General features: G+C 45.4%; 1 protein-coding gene across 1 annotated transcript; it reads right to left on the bottom strand.

Moving 5' to 3' along the window:
* Positions 1–4,187: 4,187 nt before the first annotated feature.
* Positions 4,188–12,964, bottom strand: C25H10orf53 (chromosome 25 C10orf53 homolog). Its single transcript, XM_069572654.1, has 3 exons — positions 12,868–12,964; positions 4,915–5,034; positions 4,188–4,252 (listed from the first exon to the last, which is right to left on the bottom strand). Exons 1-3 carry the CDS (start codon positions 12,962–12,964, stop codon positions 4,188–4,190), a joined length of 282 nt encoding a protein of 93 aa, XP_069428755.1.
* Positions 12,965–17,784: the final 4,820 nt, after the last annotated feature.

The following is a 17,784-nucleotide window of genomic DNA, read 5'->3' as shown; positions in this document are numbered from 1 at the left end:
CTCAGCTCTTGACCTCTTCTGAATAACTGCTCAAACGGGAACACACACTTTCAAAAAGATCCATAGCTACACAGCCAAAGGTAGTCCAATACCTCACTTAGAGAAGGAACATTTCCTATCAGGAAACAGCACCCTCCGCAGCGTCCTGCCCCTCTGCCCCAGGGAGGGGAAGCCAGGGCCAAGGGCAGTCATTGAGCTCTTTGCTCTGCTATTTCCTTTTACCAGCTTAGTGTCACTCAGCCTGGCCTGCCCTGACTGGCCTCTCGCAGGGTGACCTCTGGCCCCCACGGAGGAGAACACGGGTTTCCGCTCCAGACTCAGAACTTCAGTTCACATCCAGGACTGACGCCCTTGATCACACTACCACGCTGCTGCTGCTAAGTTGCGTCAGTCGTGTCCGACTCTGTGCAACCCCATAGATGGCAGCCCACCAGGCTCCCCCGTCCCTGGGATTCTCCAGGCAAGAACACTGGAGTGGGTTGCCATGTCCTTCTCCAATGCATGAAAGTGAAAAGTGAAAGTGAAGTTGCTCAGTCGTGTCTGACTCTTCGCGACCCCGTGAACTGCACCCCACCAGACTCCTCCCTCCATGGGATTTTCCAGGCGAGAGGACTGGAGTGGCGAGAAGGACTGCCTTCTCCGGCACTACCATACAAGTAACCACAAATAGACACTTTCCCATGAACAGGACAGGGAAGCCTGGCGTGCTGCAGGCCACGGCATCACAAAAAGCTGGACGTGACCGAGTGGCTGAACAACGACAACGTGAACTGTCCAAGAGACTTGGGGAGAAGATTTCTTCACGCCTTATTGCCAGTGGCCTGGGCTAGCATTTTCTCGTCTTTTGCCTGCATCTGGCCAACTACGTGTTTCTTCTGGAAACCTCGCACCCACAGGGTGTACACACATGGTCGTTTGAATTATTCTCCTCCACGGTGCCGCCCACAAGCTGGGGATGAATGTTTGGTGTGGGGAGGCTTAAGCATCAAATCCCAGAATATTACCTTGCTTCTGAGGGTGTTCGGGATACTTTGGAGTCCTTCGGAGTCCTTCTCATCTTTCACTGCTCAAACAGCCCAGCAGCTTACCCTGGAAACTGATCTGTGACACAGTTCTCTGATAAGTTTTGCTTGTCAAGGTTTTAAAGGGTGAACTCACCAAGAGAGCAAGTACAGCCAGGCAGAAGCAGCCCCGGGTGGCCCCTAAAAAATCTCCATTCTTTAAAAAATTTTAAGGCTAGATGAAAAAAGCTTAGCAATTCCAAATTTCATTACAAAACTAACAAGATAGTTCTATGCTTCGAATGGCACCCCACTCCGGTACTCTTGCCTGGAAAATCCCATGGATGGAGGACCCTGGTGGGCTGCAGTCCATGGGGTCACAAAGAGTCGGACACGACTGACCGACTTTACTTTCACTTTTCACTTTCATGCATTGGAGAAGGCAATGGCAACCCACTCCAGTGTTCTTGCCTGGAGAGTCCCAGGGACGGGGGAGCCTGGTGGGCTGCCGTCTATGGGGTCGCACAGAGTCTGCCATGACTGAAGCGACTTAGCAGCAGCAGCATGCTTCTAACTTTAGTCTGAAAAGATACTTTCTTTACACGTTCCAATAGGAAAGAAATAGACTCGGCGTCTTACAAAACTTAAATGTGATTTAATTAAGTGGCACTTTAAAAGCATTCAAAGGCAGTCCAAATGTCTAGTTTGTTGAAGCATGGAGTACTTTTGCCTTCAACTGGGAATAAGCCATGCTTCCTGCATCACTGGAGGGAGATATCTTTTAAAGATGGGAGGCAGAGGGAGGCAGAGAAGGAGGATAAGGGCAAGGTTCCTTAGATCAAAAAATGATTCCATTTTCAAAGGAAAAGCTCTTCTTAATCAATGACAGAGCTAGGTTATATAGACAGACCACTTCTGTGCCAAATTCTTGATTTCATTTTGAATGTTTATTTGAAAAGTACCCCGCTCCCCAACACACACACACACACACACACACACGCTCATATGCAAAGTAAAAATAAATCCCATTGCTGAAAACTTTCACATAAAGGAAGAAATGATAGTCCTGCAGGCCTCCTGTCTCCACCCACCCCACCCACCTCTCCAAGCCTACCATGCAGAGGCAACCCTGGGATTCTTCACGGCAATGCCGATTCATGTATCATGTAGCTCTGACCTAACTTGGAGCACAGCGTCCTGGGCACACGTATCTCCCAGACGCTGTCTGCACTTGTTTTTTTTTTGTTTGTTTGTTTCTTAGACTCTTGTGTAATTTTCCCCTGACCAGCCTTTCTGCTGTGGTCACGGGGAAGGGGAAAGAAGGTTGGGTGCATGGAGGGTGGGGTCTGCTCTGAAGTGCAAATACAGACCAGGGTGGGGGTGTGTCAGAGGAGGGCAAGATGACTGCAGAGAAGCTGAAGCTACCAGAGCAAATGCAGACGGGGAAGCCTGTGATTCTGTTTCCCAGTCTAAGAAGTTTTGGCACTAAAAGTGGGAATCACTATTCAAGCAGGAAGAAATTTCCCGATTCAAGATAGAATGCTTAGACAGTCAGCAAATATTTTAGTCACATGGAAGGAAGTTCAACATAAAATGTCAAGTTTAAAAAAGAGATACGTAATGGATATGTATGGCGTGATCCCAAATTGGTGAAATCTATTTCTGTGTAAGTCTAGCTCTTAATGAACATCCAGACACAACTGGAAGAAACCCAGATTGAAATAAACCAACATTATCGAGTTTACTTTACCTGTATTGTTTCATGTTACTGTAATGAAAATGTACTTCTCTTGTAGGGAAATGTTCGTATGAAAACAATCACTTAAACGGATCTTTGAGAAAAAAGAACTAAATCTAGGATTACTAAAGCCGTGTGACAACTGGCACCAGACAACGGGAAGACTTGTTTTTAGTCTCAGGTTCACAGGAAAGATGATTAAATATTTCCAGAGTCCTAAGCAATTCGTCATCTCTGAATAAAATCTGATAAGTGAAGCTTGGGCTGAAAATGAAAATTCTATCCCTTATTTCATCACATGCGAGAAAGAACTTGTCCGAGTGGTTTCATGGAGCCCCAGACTCCTTTGAAGCTCTGGGGTGCAGGTGGGGGTTGAGGCTCCCTGGAGCAATGGGAAGGATGGCTCTCCAGGTGCAGTGAGGCTGTAGGGCGCAGGGTAGCCGCCTCCCTGTGGGATGTGTGCCCAGAGCCAGCTGCTGCCTCTTGCAGGCCCTGAAAGCCCTTCTCTTTCAACACAGTGCCCAGAGTCTTCTGTATCCGGCTTTCTTCAGTGATGCTTTCTTACCATGACCTCACATTTAACATCATTAGATCAATGCCTACATTTCTCCCCTTTCCTTTACTCTACAGCTGAGAATGCATGCTACAGTTGGTACATAGAGCCTAAAGGAAAATGAACACCATTTTGACATGGCTGAGCTTGGCACTGACCTGTACAGCTAAAACTCTTCTTTAATTTCACTGACTTTGTTTTCCTCCAGAGTGAATGGGGAGCAACTTTCCCCTTCTGTCCTGGCCTCTTTGGGGCCCTCTACAGACCAGCCTGTGGGTCTGGCTAATGCAAAATAAGGCAGAGATCATTTGCTTGCTTTAAAGGAAAATAACTAAATATTTTCCGTTAGGTGATTGTATATTAGCATGTTGAGTATTATTTCCCTGGGAGCAAGAAGTCAGCCTGTAGGAATAGGCAGGTTTCCAAATACTGACATGAACTTTTGGTTCAGATTCTCAAAGCCTAGTGTCCTCCCACCCACCATCCCCCTCCTGCCTTATCTTTAATTTTATCACTTCCTCGCTCTTCACGAACTGTAGAGCGGAGCCTCTGATGCTTCTGGCAACTTTGCGTTATTAGCAAGGGATGGCGTCTTGTTATTAGATTGCATTTTGTTATTTCCTTCAGCTCAATGTGTACTTGATATTGGAGGGCTCACTCTCCCTATGGGTTGAGATTGAGAGATGCTGCGAATGGTGAGGTTTTATTACTTTTGTGGGTTCTGTTCCTTGCAGCCAGGTGAGAAACCTGTGCTGTGCAGGCTGAAGGACAGCGGGGTGTTGTCTTGTCTGAGCCCAGCGTCCAAGGCCTGGAATGGCTGCTTTTGTCTGAACTGCAGAATGGCCGGAGGCAGCTGCGCTTCTGTTGACATGGGATGCCTGTTCCCGCGAGGAGATCAGTAGGCATTTAGTACAGCTGTCCTGGCCTCTCTGCACAGTGGGTCTAGTTTACCGCCACCTCCTAGGGACATAGATACAATTTTCTTTTAGCCAGCTTTATACATTTTACAATGTCATCATAGAAGACATACATACAGCTTCTACTAGGAGAGCACTTCTGAAGGTTCCAGGCGTGTAAATTGTTAACTAGCCTTTAGTAGAGTATTAGTGTAGTGGGAAAGCTTTGGCTTTGAGCAGAGGGAGGCATGCACAATGCCAGCCTGCTAAGCCTAAAGCTCTCTGGGGCAAAGAAACCCATAGACTGTGGCTGATGATGCCACGCACTGCCGGCTTATTGACTCTAATTGTCTTAGCCAGCCTGGATAAAACAATCAAACGGAACCAAAACCATTTTCAAAGCAAGTAATAATAAAACGCACATTATTAAAATGAAAATCAACAACACTAAACAACCTATTCTCCTTGAATGCGCACAGTCCCATGTGTAGTCTGGAGCTAAAGATTCATCGTCTTTCCAACCCTCCTGTTCTCGGTGTCCCGTGAAGAAGCCCGGAGCATCAAGCCCTTTGTTGTGTGTGGTTTAGGATGCACCCACTCGTGCGCAACAGAGTAAGAAGTTAAAACTCGGAAGGGAACCCAGCTTGAATCTGGGCAGAACACAGCGGCAACTAAACTAGGAACGGAAGGGCCCTTGAGAAGCAAAACGCGGGTGGGAGGGTTTACCAAACTCCAGGTCTTTGATGTTGCAGCGGAAGACAACTTCTCCGTTCACCATGAGCTCTACCACGTTCCAGTCTTCGATCTTCTCCAGGAGGACCTGGTGTCCATCTTCAGCCAGCACAGCTGGAAAAGACAGAGAAGGGTGTGGGCGCCCCGGGGACAGGCGGCCCGGCGTGCAGATGTCTTCACGGATGGCTGCGACTGGCCTGCTCTCCAGTTGTTCAAGGCCGTAACTCAACCTCCCCGGTGGGTGCCCACCTGGCACAGCCTGACATGCCCTCCGCTCTGCTGGGGAGCACAGCCAGAGGCCTGAGAGATTTCGGTTTGGGCTGTGGTCTGTGCCAGAGTCACATGGTCAGTGAAAATATGAGCTTTCTCTAGGAAGAGTTTTTGAGTCTTCCACATAGCAGGTGATACTCAAGTGTTGGAGGGGATATAGGAAATTAGGTAAATTCTTATCCTGACAATGGAAATATCAGTTGGTCACCTTTCTGGAGGGCAATTTGGAAGTAAATGTCAAAAGTCTCAAATGCCTCAAAAATTAGAATTAAAAAAATGATTCTAATCTCTGACCCAGGAAATTGCACTTACAAAAAAAAAATCAGAAATACAGGCAGACTTTACAACAATAAGCTCCTTTCTATAGGCATACACTATTATACAATTAGTGATGAGATACTGTGAATCACTTACATGCCCAATAATAAGATGGTCAAGTAAATGGTGGTAAAGGCACATGATAAGATTTTATTTTGACATTTAAAAAATGTCTATGAATTTTTAATAGCAAGAAAAATATTTGTAATATAAGCAAAAAATCAGGGTTACATTTTAAGATGTATTAAAAATATGTATTCCGTGTAATGAAAGTATGTGTATTTATTAGGAAAAAGGGAACTATCCAGTGGTTATCTCTCTGGTGAGATGATGAGAAACTTGAAAAAAATTCTTTTAGCATATTCTAGGCTTTTTAATAATAATGAGAAAAAAATGTTTTCAAAGTTAATGGACTATATTTTTATTCTTCTCTTTGGAATCTGCATTTTAGTTATTACATTCAACAGCGCCTTCCCTAGAGATCAGCTATGGGAAAATGGTTATTTTATTAAAAACTTATTCTTTATTATGGAAATGCAAGGGTATATGGGCTTAGGAGAAATGGCGTGCATGGGACAGCCTGGAGCTCTGTTTTCGCCAGCACATTTCTCCCCAGGTCCTGATATGTTCACACTATCACCTCTGTGTTGGAGTTTGTGCACTGAATCACCACACTTGGCAGTCTCTGTCTGTGAGAATTTTGGTGAGGACGGAAAGAGAAATCAGATGGGAGGAGGGTATGTTTTTCAAAGTTTCAGCATTTCAATCAGGCCTATGTGGAGAAAAGCTAACAGTTATGATAGTTAATTGCATTTAATTACAGAGACAATTGCTGTTTCAAAATGTTGGCGTGTCCACTTCTTCATCTTTCAATCAGTTCAAGAACATCCAGCCCCAACTGTGAACATTTTGATTGTGTGATTTTAATTTCACTTCTGGAAAGGAACTTCAGCAAGCAACTCAGCGAGGATCTCCATTAACAAGATAGCGCCCCTTGGGCGCCCAGGGGTGGCCCTAATTTTCCTCGTGTCTGCTAATATCTCCCTGCACAGAACACCCACAGCTGTGGCATATTTGTGTGGCTGCATTCTATTTCAGTGACTTGAACATCTTTGGAGGGAGGCGCTCAGTTTGGACCAGGGACTTATTTAAATGAAGCCGTCCGCCCAGTTTGGAATAGCGAGTGGATTTTCCAGGGCATAAAGGCATGAAAACTGTTTATAGGTGGTTTTCTGGGGGTCCTATGCCCCCTGGCAGTGCCTGCTCAGGAGAGGGGAGGCACAGCCTGAGAGGGAGAAGCTGCAAACTGGGTAGGTGGGAGGAAATTTGGTTTCCACAACCCTGGTTGTGCATTGTCTGAAGACACTCCTAGGACATGTAGTCCAATTTGATTGGAAAAAATCGGAACAAAACAGCTTCTGCACTCTCATCTTACACTCCACCTCTTTCCCAATAACCTCCAAGCCTGGGGGTTCTGGAGAGAAGGAGCGCGGGTTCGGTCTGGGGCTGGCCCCTGTGACCGCCGGATAAGGACGAGAGGCTTTGTAGGAGAACTGGGAAGACGCGCCCAGCCCCCACAGTCCGACACGGTCCCCTCTCTGCAGGGCACAGCTGGCCGAGCCTCACACGAACCTCTGGATTTGGGGTTCGTTTTATGAGAAGAGCGGCACTCTTTCCACGCAAGGTGTACCTAAGACATAGGGTTTGATCCACCAAATAACCCACCCTACGGAGGTGGAGGGCAGTGCTGAAGAATGGGCATCTGCCTCAATATCTGAGCAGATGAAGCCTCCCAGGAAGAAGTCCCCGTAACAGAGCATGCCCTTCTTCAATTTGCCTTATCAAGCTCTTTTTCCTTCACTGACCAGAATCCATCCTCCTCCGGGGCGGAGAGGGGCCTGTTAATGCAGCTCACTGCATAAACAAACTCATAATGGCAGTGGACACCTCCAACGACTCTGGACATAAATCTGCGTCTTATTAAAGGGACCAGTCACCTCGGAGTCTACATTGCCTCTTCATCCTCAGGATGCCCATCCGCCTCTCACCAGTCCACAGTCCAGGATGTGTTGAGCCTGGCAGGAGGGCAGCGAGTACAGGCTTAAGGGATCACACTCAGAGAAGGACCAGAATTCCTGCAGTTCATCCAAATGCCACCTCTCTATGTGGAGGACCCACTTTTTTCCTATGAGCTGCTATGGTTGCCTATTCAAAGAAAGGTCAGATAAATATACTCTGCGCAACAAAGTCTTTGCAAAGGCAGTGGCTAAACTCCAGCATAAATCAACCAGAAGCTGTAAGGCCACCTGCAGATAGCCTGACTCTTTGAAGTGGCACCTCATTCTTCATGGGGGAGCTGGGTGAACTGGAGGGATATGGAAAAGCCTCCCTCTTCTCAATGCTGGCGGAACTGTGCCATCTACAAATGATTTAGAAAGTCAAGGCAAGCAAACAGGCATCTCCCCCTCCTCTGCTCACCACAGATGCAAAGTCGATGACCAATAACAAGGGCAGTTAATGCATAACTAGGGACAGGAGGATGGCACCCAGAGCATCTCAGCTAAATAAGGACGGAGTCTATTCCCACGAGTCTCTTACTCTGTAGCAGGTCATCTGGCAGACTTAAGCGCAGCAGGCAAGGGGTGACCGTGGCTAGGGAAATTAACACTCTTTGTTAAGTATGAGTTGGTTTAGTTTTATCAGTCTTGAGGCCATAGTCAGGACATATTTGCTGAGCTTTTATAATTCATGGTAATAAAGAAAGAACTAAACATTTCAGATTGCTTAAGGCAGGGTAAGTTCAGGAGAGATCAGGCATATTTCCAAAGCCAGCAGGGTTTCGGGAAATGATAGAGGACTATGATCTTTAAAGAAACACACAGAACTTGGGGGCAGGTTTTACAGACGTGGGTCTGCAAAGGCACCGCTCCGTGCCTGGTGTGATGTTGTGTGGGCCTGTGTGCTCCGTCCTGTCTGACTCTCTGTGTACCCCATGGACTGCAGCCTGCCAAGGTCCCCAGTCCATGGGTTTTCCAGGCAAGCATACTGGTGTGGGTTGCCGTTTCCTCCTCCAGAGGATCTTCCTGACCCAGGGATCAAACTCACATCTCCTGTGTCTCCTGCGTTGGCAGGTGGGTTCCTTAACCACTATGCCACCATGTTCATTGGGTCTAAAGGGATGGGGGAGTGTTGGACAGAGAAAGGGGAGCAGATGCTCCTTGTTTTGCTTCTGTAAACACCTTGGAATTTGTCACCGGCCCTCAGTAAATATTGGCTGAGAGAATTGTATAAATTACCATTCAGGGATACGCAGAGCTAACTTTAAAAATCAACCACCTGCTGACACCTTGCAGTACTCAAGTCTCCTTCAACCATACAAATTCTCCCTTCAATTTTCTCAAAATACTCCCTCCCCTCCCCTACTGTGGGGAGAGCTGCCTGGACTGTCTATTTCCTCATCTTCACCCACTCCCTCACCTCCTGCGGCTGTAGCCTCAGCCCCACTTCGGAACCTAAACTGTCAGGGGCAAAGACCCATCAGTACATTTGATGACTCACACAGTTCTTCCCCACAACCTTCCAGCAGACTGATGCTCAGACCTACCTGCTTTCTTGCTTCCTAAAATACTCGGGCTGCTAAAAAAGTATTTTAAACTCTCAGTTTTATCAGATGGTAAATGTAATGCAGACTACTGATTTCTTAAAAACCTTAAAAATTACAGAAAACAAAGGACAAAAATTTAAAAATCACTTATAATACTTCCTCCCCCCTTTGTCTTTTTCAATGGAAGCGAGCTCATAGTGTAGGTAAAATTCAGGAGTATGCTTTCTTCTTTTAACACTGTGCTGTGGAGATCCAGCCTGTCAGTATACACAGATTTGCCACAGCGGGTTTCACGTGATGGATGAACCGCAATGCATCCAGCCGTTCCTTTTTCCGGTTGTTTCCAATTTTTCACAATGACCAAGGAATGCAGAAGACGTTCCTGGGCATGCTTCCAGGTGTGTGTGTGAGCTTTTATATGTCGATGTAACTGAGAGATGGAGCAGCTGGATTCCACGGTGTGTGGTAAAGTTTCAGGACGCTGCCAGGCTGCCCTTCAAAGCGACTGTGCCAACTTCCCCTCCCATCACAGGCCTCTGAGAACACTCTTTTTCTGCGTTCTTCATCAATCATGAATTCATCTTTTTCTGAAGGTAACTCCTGCTGACGGTGCGGTGCCCGTTTGCCATTTGCTCTTGAAATTCGTATCTTACCCTGTGCCTCCAGGCTGGCTGTCTTTGCCCCCCTCAGCGGGACCACTGCCCCATGTCCTGTGGTCGCCCAGCTCCAACTTTCCTTTGTTTCCTCCACAGTCTCACCTTCTGTGGCTCCAGTGTTCAGCCCTCTGCAGGTTCATTTTAACTAAGATTTGTCCATCCTCAAGATAGTCTAGGCACAGTTTCAGACTCCAGGACACAGTGGAGAATAGAACAGACAAAAATCCCTGCTGCCCTGGAATCCTGGTAGGAGAGAAGGATAAGGAGAGAAATAGGTGAAACAGAGTTATGCTGGATACTAACGAGCACTAGGAAGAAAGAGAGGAGGAGGGAAGGGACATAAAGAAGATGGAGGCAGAGGGAAGTGCTGGCATTGTCAGTGGAGGTGCTCGAGGAACAGCTGCCCATGAAGGGGACTTCTGAGAAAGACCTGAAGGCTGAGTGAGTAAAGACCAGGCAGCAATGTGCAGAAAGAGCTTCCCAAGTAGAGTACTTCCAAGCTCCAAGGTAAAAGTGGGCTAGGTGTGTTCAAGGTCGGCGAGGAGGCTGATACGGCTGGAGTACAGTGAATAGGAGGCGAGGCTAAGCAGCAAAAGGAGGAAATGAGGTTAGGGAGGTCACGTGGGGCCTGGCTGCCCTCTGTAAGCCTTTGGCTTCTCCCTTGAGTGAGCTAAGAGCAACCAGAGTGTTCTTGGAGGCAAGGGCCGCACTCTCACTCAGGTTTAATGGCATCGCCTGGCTTTGGGGCTGAGAACAGACTACAGCGGACAAGGTGGTCACAGGGGACTCAGTGAGGAGGCCAGGACAGGGACCCAGGCAGGAGGTGACTGATAGTGGCTTGGACAAAGAGCCAGAGGGTGGTGGGAGGGAAGGTAAGACATGGCTGAATTCTGCAGGGTGCTTTGAAGATAGAACCAACAGGATGTGCCGCTAGACGAAAGTGGGTGTGAGGGAAAGAGAGGCGAGGAAGGTGCCTGCAGGGCTTTTGGTTCAAGTGAAAGAATGGCCCTGCCAGGCACTGAGACGGAAAAATGCAGGAGAGACTGGTGAGTCCTAGGGAGGCTGGTTTAGAAAGCCTACGAAGCTTTCCAGTCACAATGAGAGGTCCTGCTTGCCGACGTATGTCTGCAAATCTTTTCCCCATTCTAGATTTTCTTTTTACTTTCTTAGTATTGCTCTTTGATGCACAAAAGTTTTCAATTGTAATGAAGTTCAGTTGTCCTATTTTTTCTTTTGTTACCGATGCTTTGATGTTTAAGAAATACTTGACAAATCTAAGGTCATTCAGATTTGCCCTTATGCTTTCCTCTAAGAGTTTTTTAGTTTCCAAATTTAGACCTCTGATCTGTTTGGAGTTAGTTTTTAAATATGGTATAAAAAAGTCTAATTTTATTCAAAAGATATTCATGTGGACATCCAGTTTTTCCAGTAAAGTTTGTTAAAGAATAAAAAATTTGCCCATTGAAGAGTCCTGACACTGATGGCAAAAGTCAGTTGACTGGAAATGTGACGGTTTTACTGTTAGAGTCTTGATTCTATTCCATTGTTCTATGTGCTTATCCTTATGATAGGATCACACTATTTTGATTACTATAATTTCAAGTAAGTTATGAAATCAGCAAGTGGGATACCTCCAACTTTGTTCTTTCTCAAGATTGTTTGGGCTAGTCTCAATCCTTTGAAATTACCTATAAATTTTAGAATGACTTTTTCCATTTCTGCAAAAAAAACCATCATCAAGATTTTGATATGAATTGCACTGAATCTGTACACCACTTTGGGGAGTATCGTCATCTCAGCACTATTGAGTCTTCCAATCCACGCACACGGCGTATTTTCCCATTTACTCTGGTTTTCTCTCATTTCTTTTAGGAACGTCCATAGTTTTCAGTGCATAAGATTCGCACCTCCTTGGTTAAATCTGTTCACATGTGTTATGTTCTTCTAGACGCTATTGTAAATGGAGTTGTTAATTTCCTTTTCAGATTGTTCATTGCTAGATACAGAATTACAACTGATTTTTGTGTGTTGATTTTGTATACTTAAACCATGCTGATTTTATTAGCTCAAGCAGTGTTTTTGTGAACTCTGGGGTTTTCTAGCCAGACACTGGCTGGATCCGAAGCACATCCTCCTGACCCGCTCCTCCCAGCTCCATCCTCGTAGGGAGTACCAATACTTTTACTTTAACCCACCACCCCTTTATGGCCGTCCTGGCCCAAGCTACTATTCTCTCTCCTTTGGACCCCTTATCTCCCTGCTTCCATTCCTGGCCCCCTCTAATCTGTCTTACTTGTAGCAGCCAAAACTTCATTCCCCTGCCTAATATAATACAGCCTGCTGGATCTGGCCTCTGTCCACCTCTCCAGCCTCACCCTCTCATCAGTTCAACAAAGACACAGGTCATTTGTTCATGCTTCCAGCTTTTGCAGACATCAGTCCCCCTACCTGGAATGCTCTTTCTTCCTTTTCCCTAGTTAGCTTCTCCTCATTCTTTAAAGCTCAACTCAAATGTAATTCAGGCAACTAAGTCTTTCTAGTTCTCTTTCCTCTCCCCTCCAGTTATGGCCAGTGGGAGGTCCCACTGTGATTATGCTGCTCTACCAGAAGCACGGCACAGCTGACAGTTAGTAGCCGACAAGGACACACGCACTTCAGGGTCCTGCATCTTGTTCACCAGAGTGTCCTCAGTACCTGGAAGAGTGTCCTCAGTACCTGGAAGAGTGTCCAGCAAATATCAGATACTCAGTAAAGGCTTACTGTATGAACGAAAGATCAAGGAATAGACTCTCTGCCATTTTCCAGCCAAGTGACCTTGGAAAAGTCAATACTCCTGATCCTCAGTTTCCCAGTGTGCGAAGCAGGCATGTAACCTCGGGAAATTTACTACTCAGCACCCAGCGGGCTCACCGTGTATGTCTGTTCTCCCCTTAACACTAGGCAGCAGGGGTTTAGGGAAGATTTCCAGAGAAAGGAAGGAAGGAAGCCTAGGCAGAGGGCACAGCCTGCGCAGATGCTCAGAGGCGGGGGTGCCCCTGAGTCCATGCAGTTGGATGGCCCTTTGGCCCTTGGATGGCCCTTCGGCGCTCGGCTGCCTACCTAGCAGGCCCTCCAGGCGATAGGTGCGGTGCTCCACTGACAGACCGATTGAGCTGTACGGCCCATAGCGCACGATGACCTGCGCGTTCTTGGGCATGGCCAGGACTCTTGCCGGGGTTACGGCGCAATACACACTGCTAGGCAACTGCTCTTCGGGCCTTTGGCGGGGGTGGGCGTGGTCACGCGTGGGTGGGCGGGGCCACGGAGGTTGTGGGTGGAGCCGGAGGATCTGCGTCCCATGTCACCAACCAAGTGCCTGGCGTGGGGACTGGGGATGAGGAAACTTGAATGCCTGCACCTACTATGTGCCTACGTCTGAGGGGCAGAAGAATGTAGTGATGTCGGAAGCCACTTGCTCTCGCGACCCTCACAAGCCGGTAAACGGTAAACGGTAAAAATTTCAACCTGGTGTGGCAAGTGTTAACGATAAATAATAGCAGTTAACAGCATATAGGGCTAGTGACAGAAAGTTTATGTCAGGCGACAAGCTAAGCACGTTCCGTGTTATCTCATTTAATCATTTTGCCGTTCCTATGAAGTAGGTTATGTTTTCTATTTACAGAACAGAAGCTTGGAATGGCCAAGTCACCTTCCCAGGTAAGTCAGGCACGTGGTATAAATTGGAAACCTTTGTAAGGTCCGTATAATGTCTTTTTATTTCTCTAGCCTGGTATTTGTTGGAACTCTTGAAACTGTGAATTTAAGTCTTTCATCTGTTTTTGGACAATTTTGAGCCATTATCTCTTCACATGTTGCTTCTGGCCCCTTTGCTCACTTTTCCGGGACTCCAGTTAAATCTATGTTACACTTTCTCAGCGCATTCCCATTGCATTCCCACTGTATTATTCTCAAGGTCTCTCCTGTGTCTTTCTTCCATGCTTCTCTTGGGATTGTGTGTGTGTGTGTGTACATACGTTCATTTTTGCTTGTAATCCAGTTTACTAATTTTCTCTGAAGTTGTGTCTTAAATGCTATGAAACCCATCAATCTCATGCATTAGTTCAACTGTTTGTTTTTCAACTCTAGAATTTTAGTTTAGTTCCTTTTCAAATTTGCTGTGCCACTTTTTCATACAGTTGAGTTTCCTGCCAAGGTTTTTAGGCCTGGTATTATCTTCTTGATCATATAAAAATACTTGTTTCATACTCTGTGTTTGGGAATTCCACTGTCTGGAGACCCTGTGTGTCTGTTTCTATTGTTCCTTCTGCTAGTTTCTGTCGATTTGTCTTGTCTCCTAGAGTGCTTGGTTTACTTTAATTGTGTACTGGACACTGTATTAGAAAAATTATTTGTAAAAATAACTTGAGGCCAAGCATGATGTTATTTTCCTCTATGGAAGACTTTATTTTTCACTTCTTGCCTGGGCCTGGTAGCATGAGCAACTCAGGATCATCTTAATACAATTTCAGGGTTTGAGATTTGCTTAGCCATCCAGATGGCCTGAAACTGGGCTGCAGTCCATGTGGAGGTTGGTTTATTTGTATTTTTTTCCCTCATTACTGTGGTGCAGTCTTTTTTGAATCCTGGCCCAATGAGGGTGGTGGCTTACCAAGATTCATTTGGTGGTGTTTAACACTCCAGTTTTTGGAAGCCTAACTCTGCAAACTCAAAATTGCATCTCATCTTTTAGGTTGCCTGTTCAAGATCACTAGATAGCTCCAGAGAAAAAGCATCTCAGTGCTGTGCTTGCTCTCACTCTCTCCCCGATCTTAATCCAGTTAGCTCTTTTATGATTTTCAAGAAGATCTTAAAAGTACATATGCCAGGTTTTTAAAGATATCTTACGTAGGAGGCATAGTCTGAGTTAAACTACTCTACTGTAACCAGAAACAGCAGCTTTTCCACTGAGAATTTTGCTGGAGTTGCATTGAATCTGGAGATCAACTGGGGGAAACTGAATGTTCCTGAGGTCTTGCTATATACTATACTGAAATATCCCTCCTATGGGGCTTCCCATGTGGCGCTAGTAAAACACCCACCTGCTAATGTAGGAGACATAAAAGACAGATCCTTGGGTCAGGAAGATCCTCTGGAGAAGGAAATGACAACCCACTCCAGTGTTCTCGCCTGAGAAATCCCATGGACAGAGGAGCCGGGCGAGCTACAGCTTTTGGGGTCGCAAAGAGTCAGCCACGACTAAGCACATGTGCTTACACACCTCCCCTTTACTTAGCTCTTCCTCAATGCCTGTAAGTGTTGTTTACCATTATCTGTGGATGGTTTCGCGTGTGATTTGTTAGATTTATTGCAAGTCATGTATTTTTTTTTCTTTTTTTTTGGGGGGGTGCCACACTGTGTAGCTTATGGAATCTTAGTTCCCTGACCAGGGATCAAACTCATCCCCATAAGTGAAAGTGCTGAGTTCTAACCACTGGACTGCCAGAGAATTCCCTAAGTCATGTATTTAGCATTGTGATTTTATTGTTGTATAAAATGAAGTTGACTTTTATATATTGATCTTATGTAGCTACCTTAACCATTTCTTATGATTTCTATTAATTTTTTATTAATTTATTTATCCCCCGAGTGGGAAGATTTTAAATCACCACTTCAGTTTAAGATTATGGCACTATCCAGAAATTTTCTTTCTTCTTACATCAGTCTTAATTAATTATATTTTTCTAAGAAATTTTCAATATGAGTTTTTTGACATTTTTGACATAAACTGGTTGGTGTATTTTTGCCATCTTGTTATTGGCTACTTTATTGTGGTTATGTCAGTTTTTATTCATAATATTACTTATTTCTCACCTTCTCCTTTTATTTTATTGGTTTTACCTGCGACCTCTCTATTTTGTTAGTCTTTTCAAAGAATCAGCTTCTCCGTTATTTAGCTTCTCTGTCGTTACTGTTTTTCTTTCACTGATAGCTGTTTTTGTCTTTATTACTTTCTTTGAGTTCACTCTTCCTTCTGCTTTCCTTGAGTCTACGGTTGGTCCTTTTTCTTACTTTTTTAAGCCATCTTTACTCATCAGTCGAGTCTCCTCTCTTTTCTGTTGTTAAGAATTTCCCACAAAGCATCACTTTTGCTGTATTGCAGAAGCTTTTTTTAAAAAAATACAGTTTCCTGTGCTATACAGTAAATCCCTGTTACTCATCTGTTTATCTTATTTTTTAATAAACCTTTTGGTCACTCCATGAGGTATATGGGATTTTAGTTCCCCGACCAGGGACTGAACCTGGGCCCCCTGTATTCGAAGCACAGTGTCTTTTTTTTTTTTTTTTTTTGAAGCACAGTGTCTTAACCGCTGGACTGCCAGAGAAGTTCCTATGCCAGAGGTCTTGATATGAGGTCTCTATTTTCTTGCTCTAAATATTTTAAAATTTCCATTATTATTTCTTTTTTGACCATGGGTTTTAGAATGATGTGTTTTTTTGATTCTGGAATATTCTTAGCCATTTTCTCTTTAAATAGTGTGTTCCCCCCATTCTCTCCCTTTTTCATAGATTTTCTTTCTTTGCAATGTTAAGTGAATCTATTTCATGGCTTCTCTCAGTCATCTCTTTTCTCTAGCCTTTGCAGTGTTGTTCACCTGTTTGTCTTGTCTGCTGCTTTCGCTCCCATAAGCCATTTCTTGTTCTGTTTGTGTTTTTTGCCCGTGACCTCATTTTTAATGGAGCGTCTTCCCCCATGGGGGTTTGGTGTGTTCAGGGTTGTGGAAAGTGGTTTTGTAATTGATCCTGCTGAGGTCCTTTGGATCTTACTGACCTAGGCAATTTAAATAAATTATTGGTTTGGAATTCCTGCTTTAAAGATAAGATTCTACATCCACATATAGCATAAATTTATAATTACATTTCTTGTGGATTTTTTTTCCATCATCTGCAGCTGTGTGTGAATAGCATGGCTCCTCAGTGCTCCCCTGGACTGATAGGAAGAGTGTTTCTAGTGCTTTTTACAGAGTTAGGACACCTCTCTGAGGTTCTGGTTTAGTGTGGGGCATTTAGTTGCATCTCCGACCCTGGCTGGGCTGAGGTTATGTCCTCTCAACTTGCAGGGGTGGAAAAGACCACTGTCGACCACTGGAGTCTGTGTCTGGTCCGATACACCTTTAGCTCCTGCTCACCACTCTGTTTTGGATAGCATTTTCCCCCCTAGAATGTGGGTTTATTTTCTTTCTTTTGAACTTGACTATGTGTTTAAACTTTTTTCCTCTTTTTGTGTATGTTTTTATAGGTGGACGGGCCCTCCTCTATCAGTTCAGCCTGCTGTTTTGCAGTTTCTTATGTAAGAGATAGAGACCAAGGACAGAAACTTGGGATCCAATGACGTGAAAGGAACAGAAATATGAAGTGAAATCCCACGAGGAAATGGAAGAAGCAGGAGAAGAGAGCAAAGAGAGAGCTGGTCCTTGGGACACGAGGGTGAACGGGGCTTTGAGAAAGGCCCTCTCTTGTGACGTGAGAATGCCGCACTGTTCACCCTGCAGACTCAAGAGGCCGCTGTGGAAGAAAGACTCAGAGAAACAGAGAAGCCGAGAGGCTGCCTCAGTTTATAAAGGGAAGCCACGGCACTGGTTCTCCCTCTGTCCCCAAGGGGAGCTGCTTAGGCGTAATTTAGAAACTCGTGGTTGCTCTTGTGAACCCGGGCGGGACTCCTCCTTACCTTTCTACCTGAATGTGCCAATGTCCACTCCCAGGACCTTCAGACGAACAGGAGAGGGGTGGCATTATTTTGCTCATTGGGGTTGGCTTGCCTGTTACTCTTCTCTGTCACCTACATCTGGTTATTTTGGGGCCAACAAGAGCAAAGCCACATTACTTTCATCCTGCTCCTTCGTATCCCCTTCATTGCTCCTAGAATATTCTTAGCCATGTCTTTTTGGACAACGCCTCCTTTGCATCCCAATCACACAAATTCATACACTTGAAGGTTCCTGTTGGGCTTTGATCAGAAAGCATTTGGGCTTCTGTTTG

This window comes from Ovis canadensis, chromosome 25 (genome assembly GCF_042477335.2).
Source record: "Ovis canadensis isolate MfBH-ARS-UI-01 breed Bighorn chromosome 25, ARS-UI_OviCan_v2, whole genome shotgun sequence".
Taxonomy (NCBI): domain Eukaryota; kingdom Metazoa; phylum Chordata; class Mammalia; order Artiodactyla; family Bovidae; genus Ovis; species Ovis canadensis.
The sequence above is the reverse complement of the archived record's forward strand: the minus strand, read 5'-3'. Positions and strand labels throughout refer to the sequence as shown.

What these genes read in the sequence shown, in the direction of transcription:
- C25H10orf53 (XM_069572654.1), bottom strand. Translation starts at nt 12,964, where the DNA reads ATGCCCAAGAACGCGCAGGTCATCGTGCGCTATGGGCCGTACAGCTCA. An exon ending in TCGCCTGGAGGGCCTGCTAG is followed by an intron (nt 5,035 to 12,867) that starts GTAGGCAGCCGA and finishes TGTCTTTTCCAG; the next exon opens with CTGTGCTGGCTGAAGATGGA. An exon ending in CATCAAAGACCTGGAGTTTG is followed by an intron (nt 4,253 to 4,914) that starts GTAAACCCTCCC and finishes CTATGTCCCTAG; the next exon opens with GAGGTGGCGGTAAACTAGAC.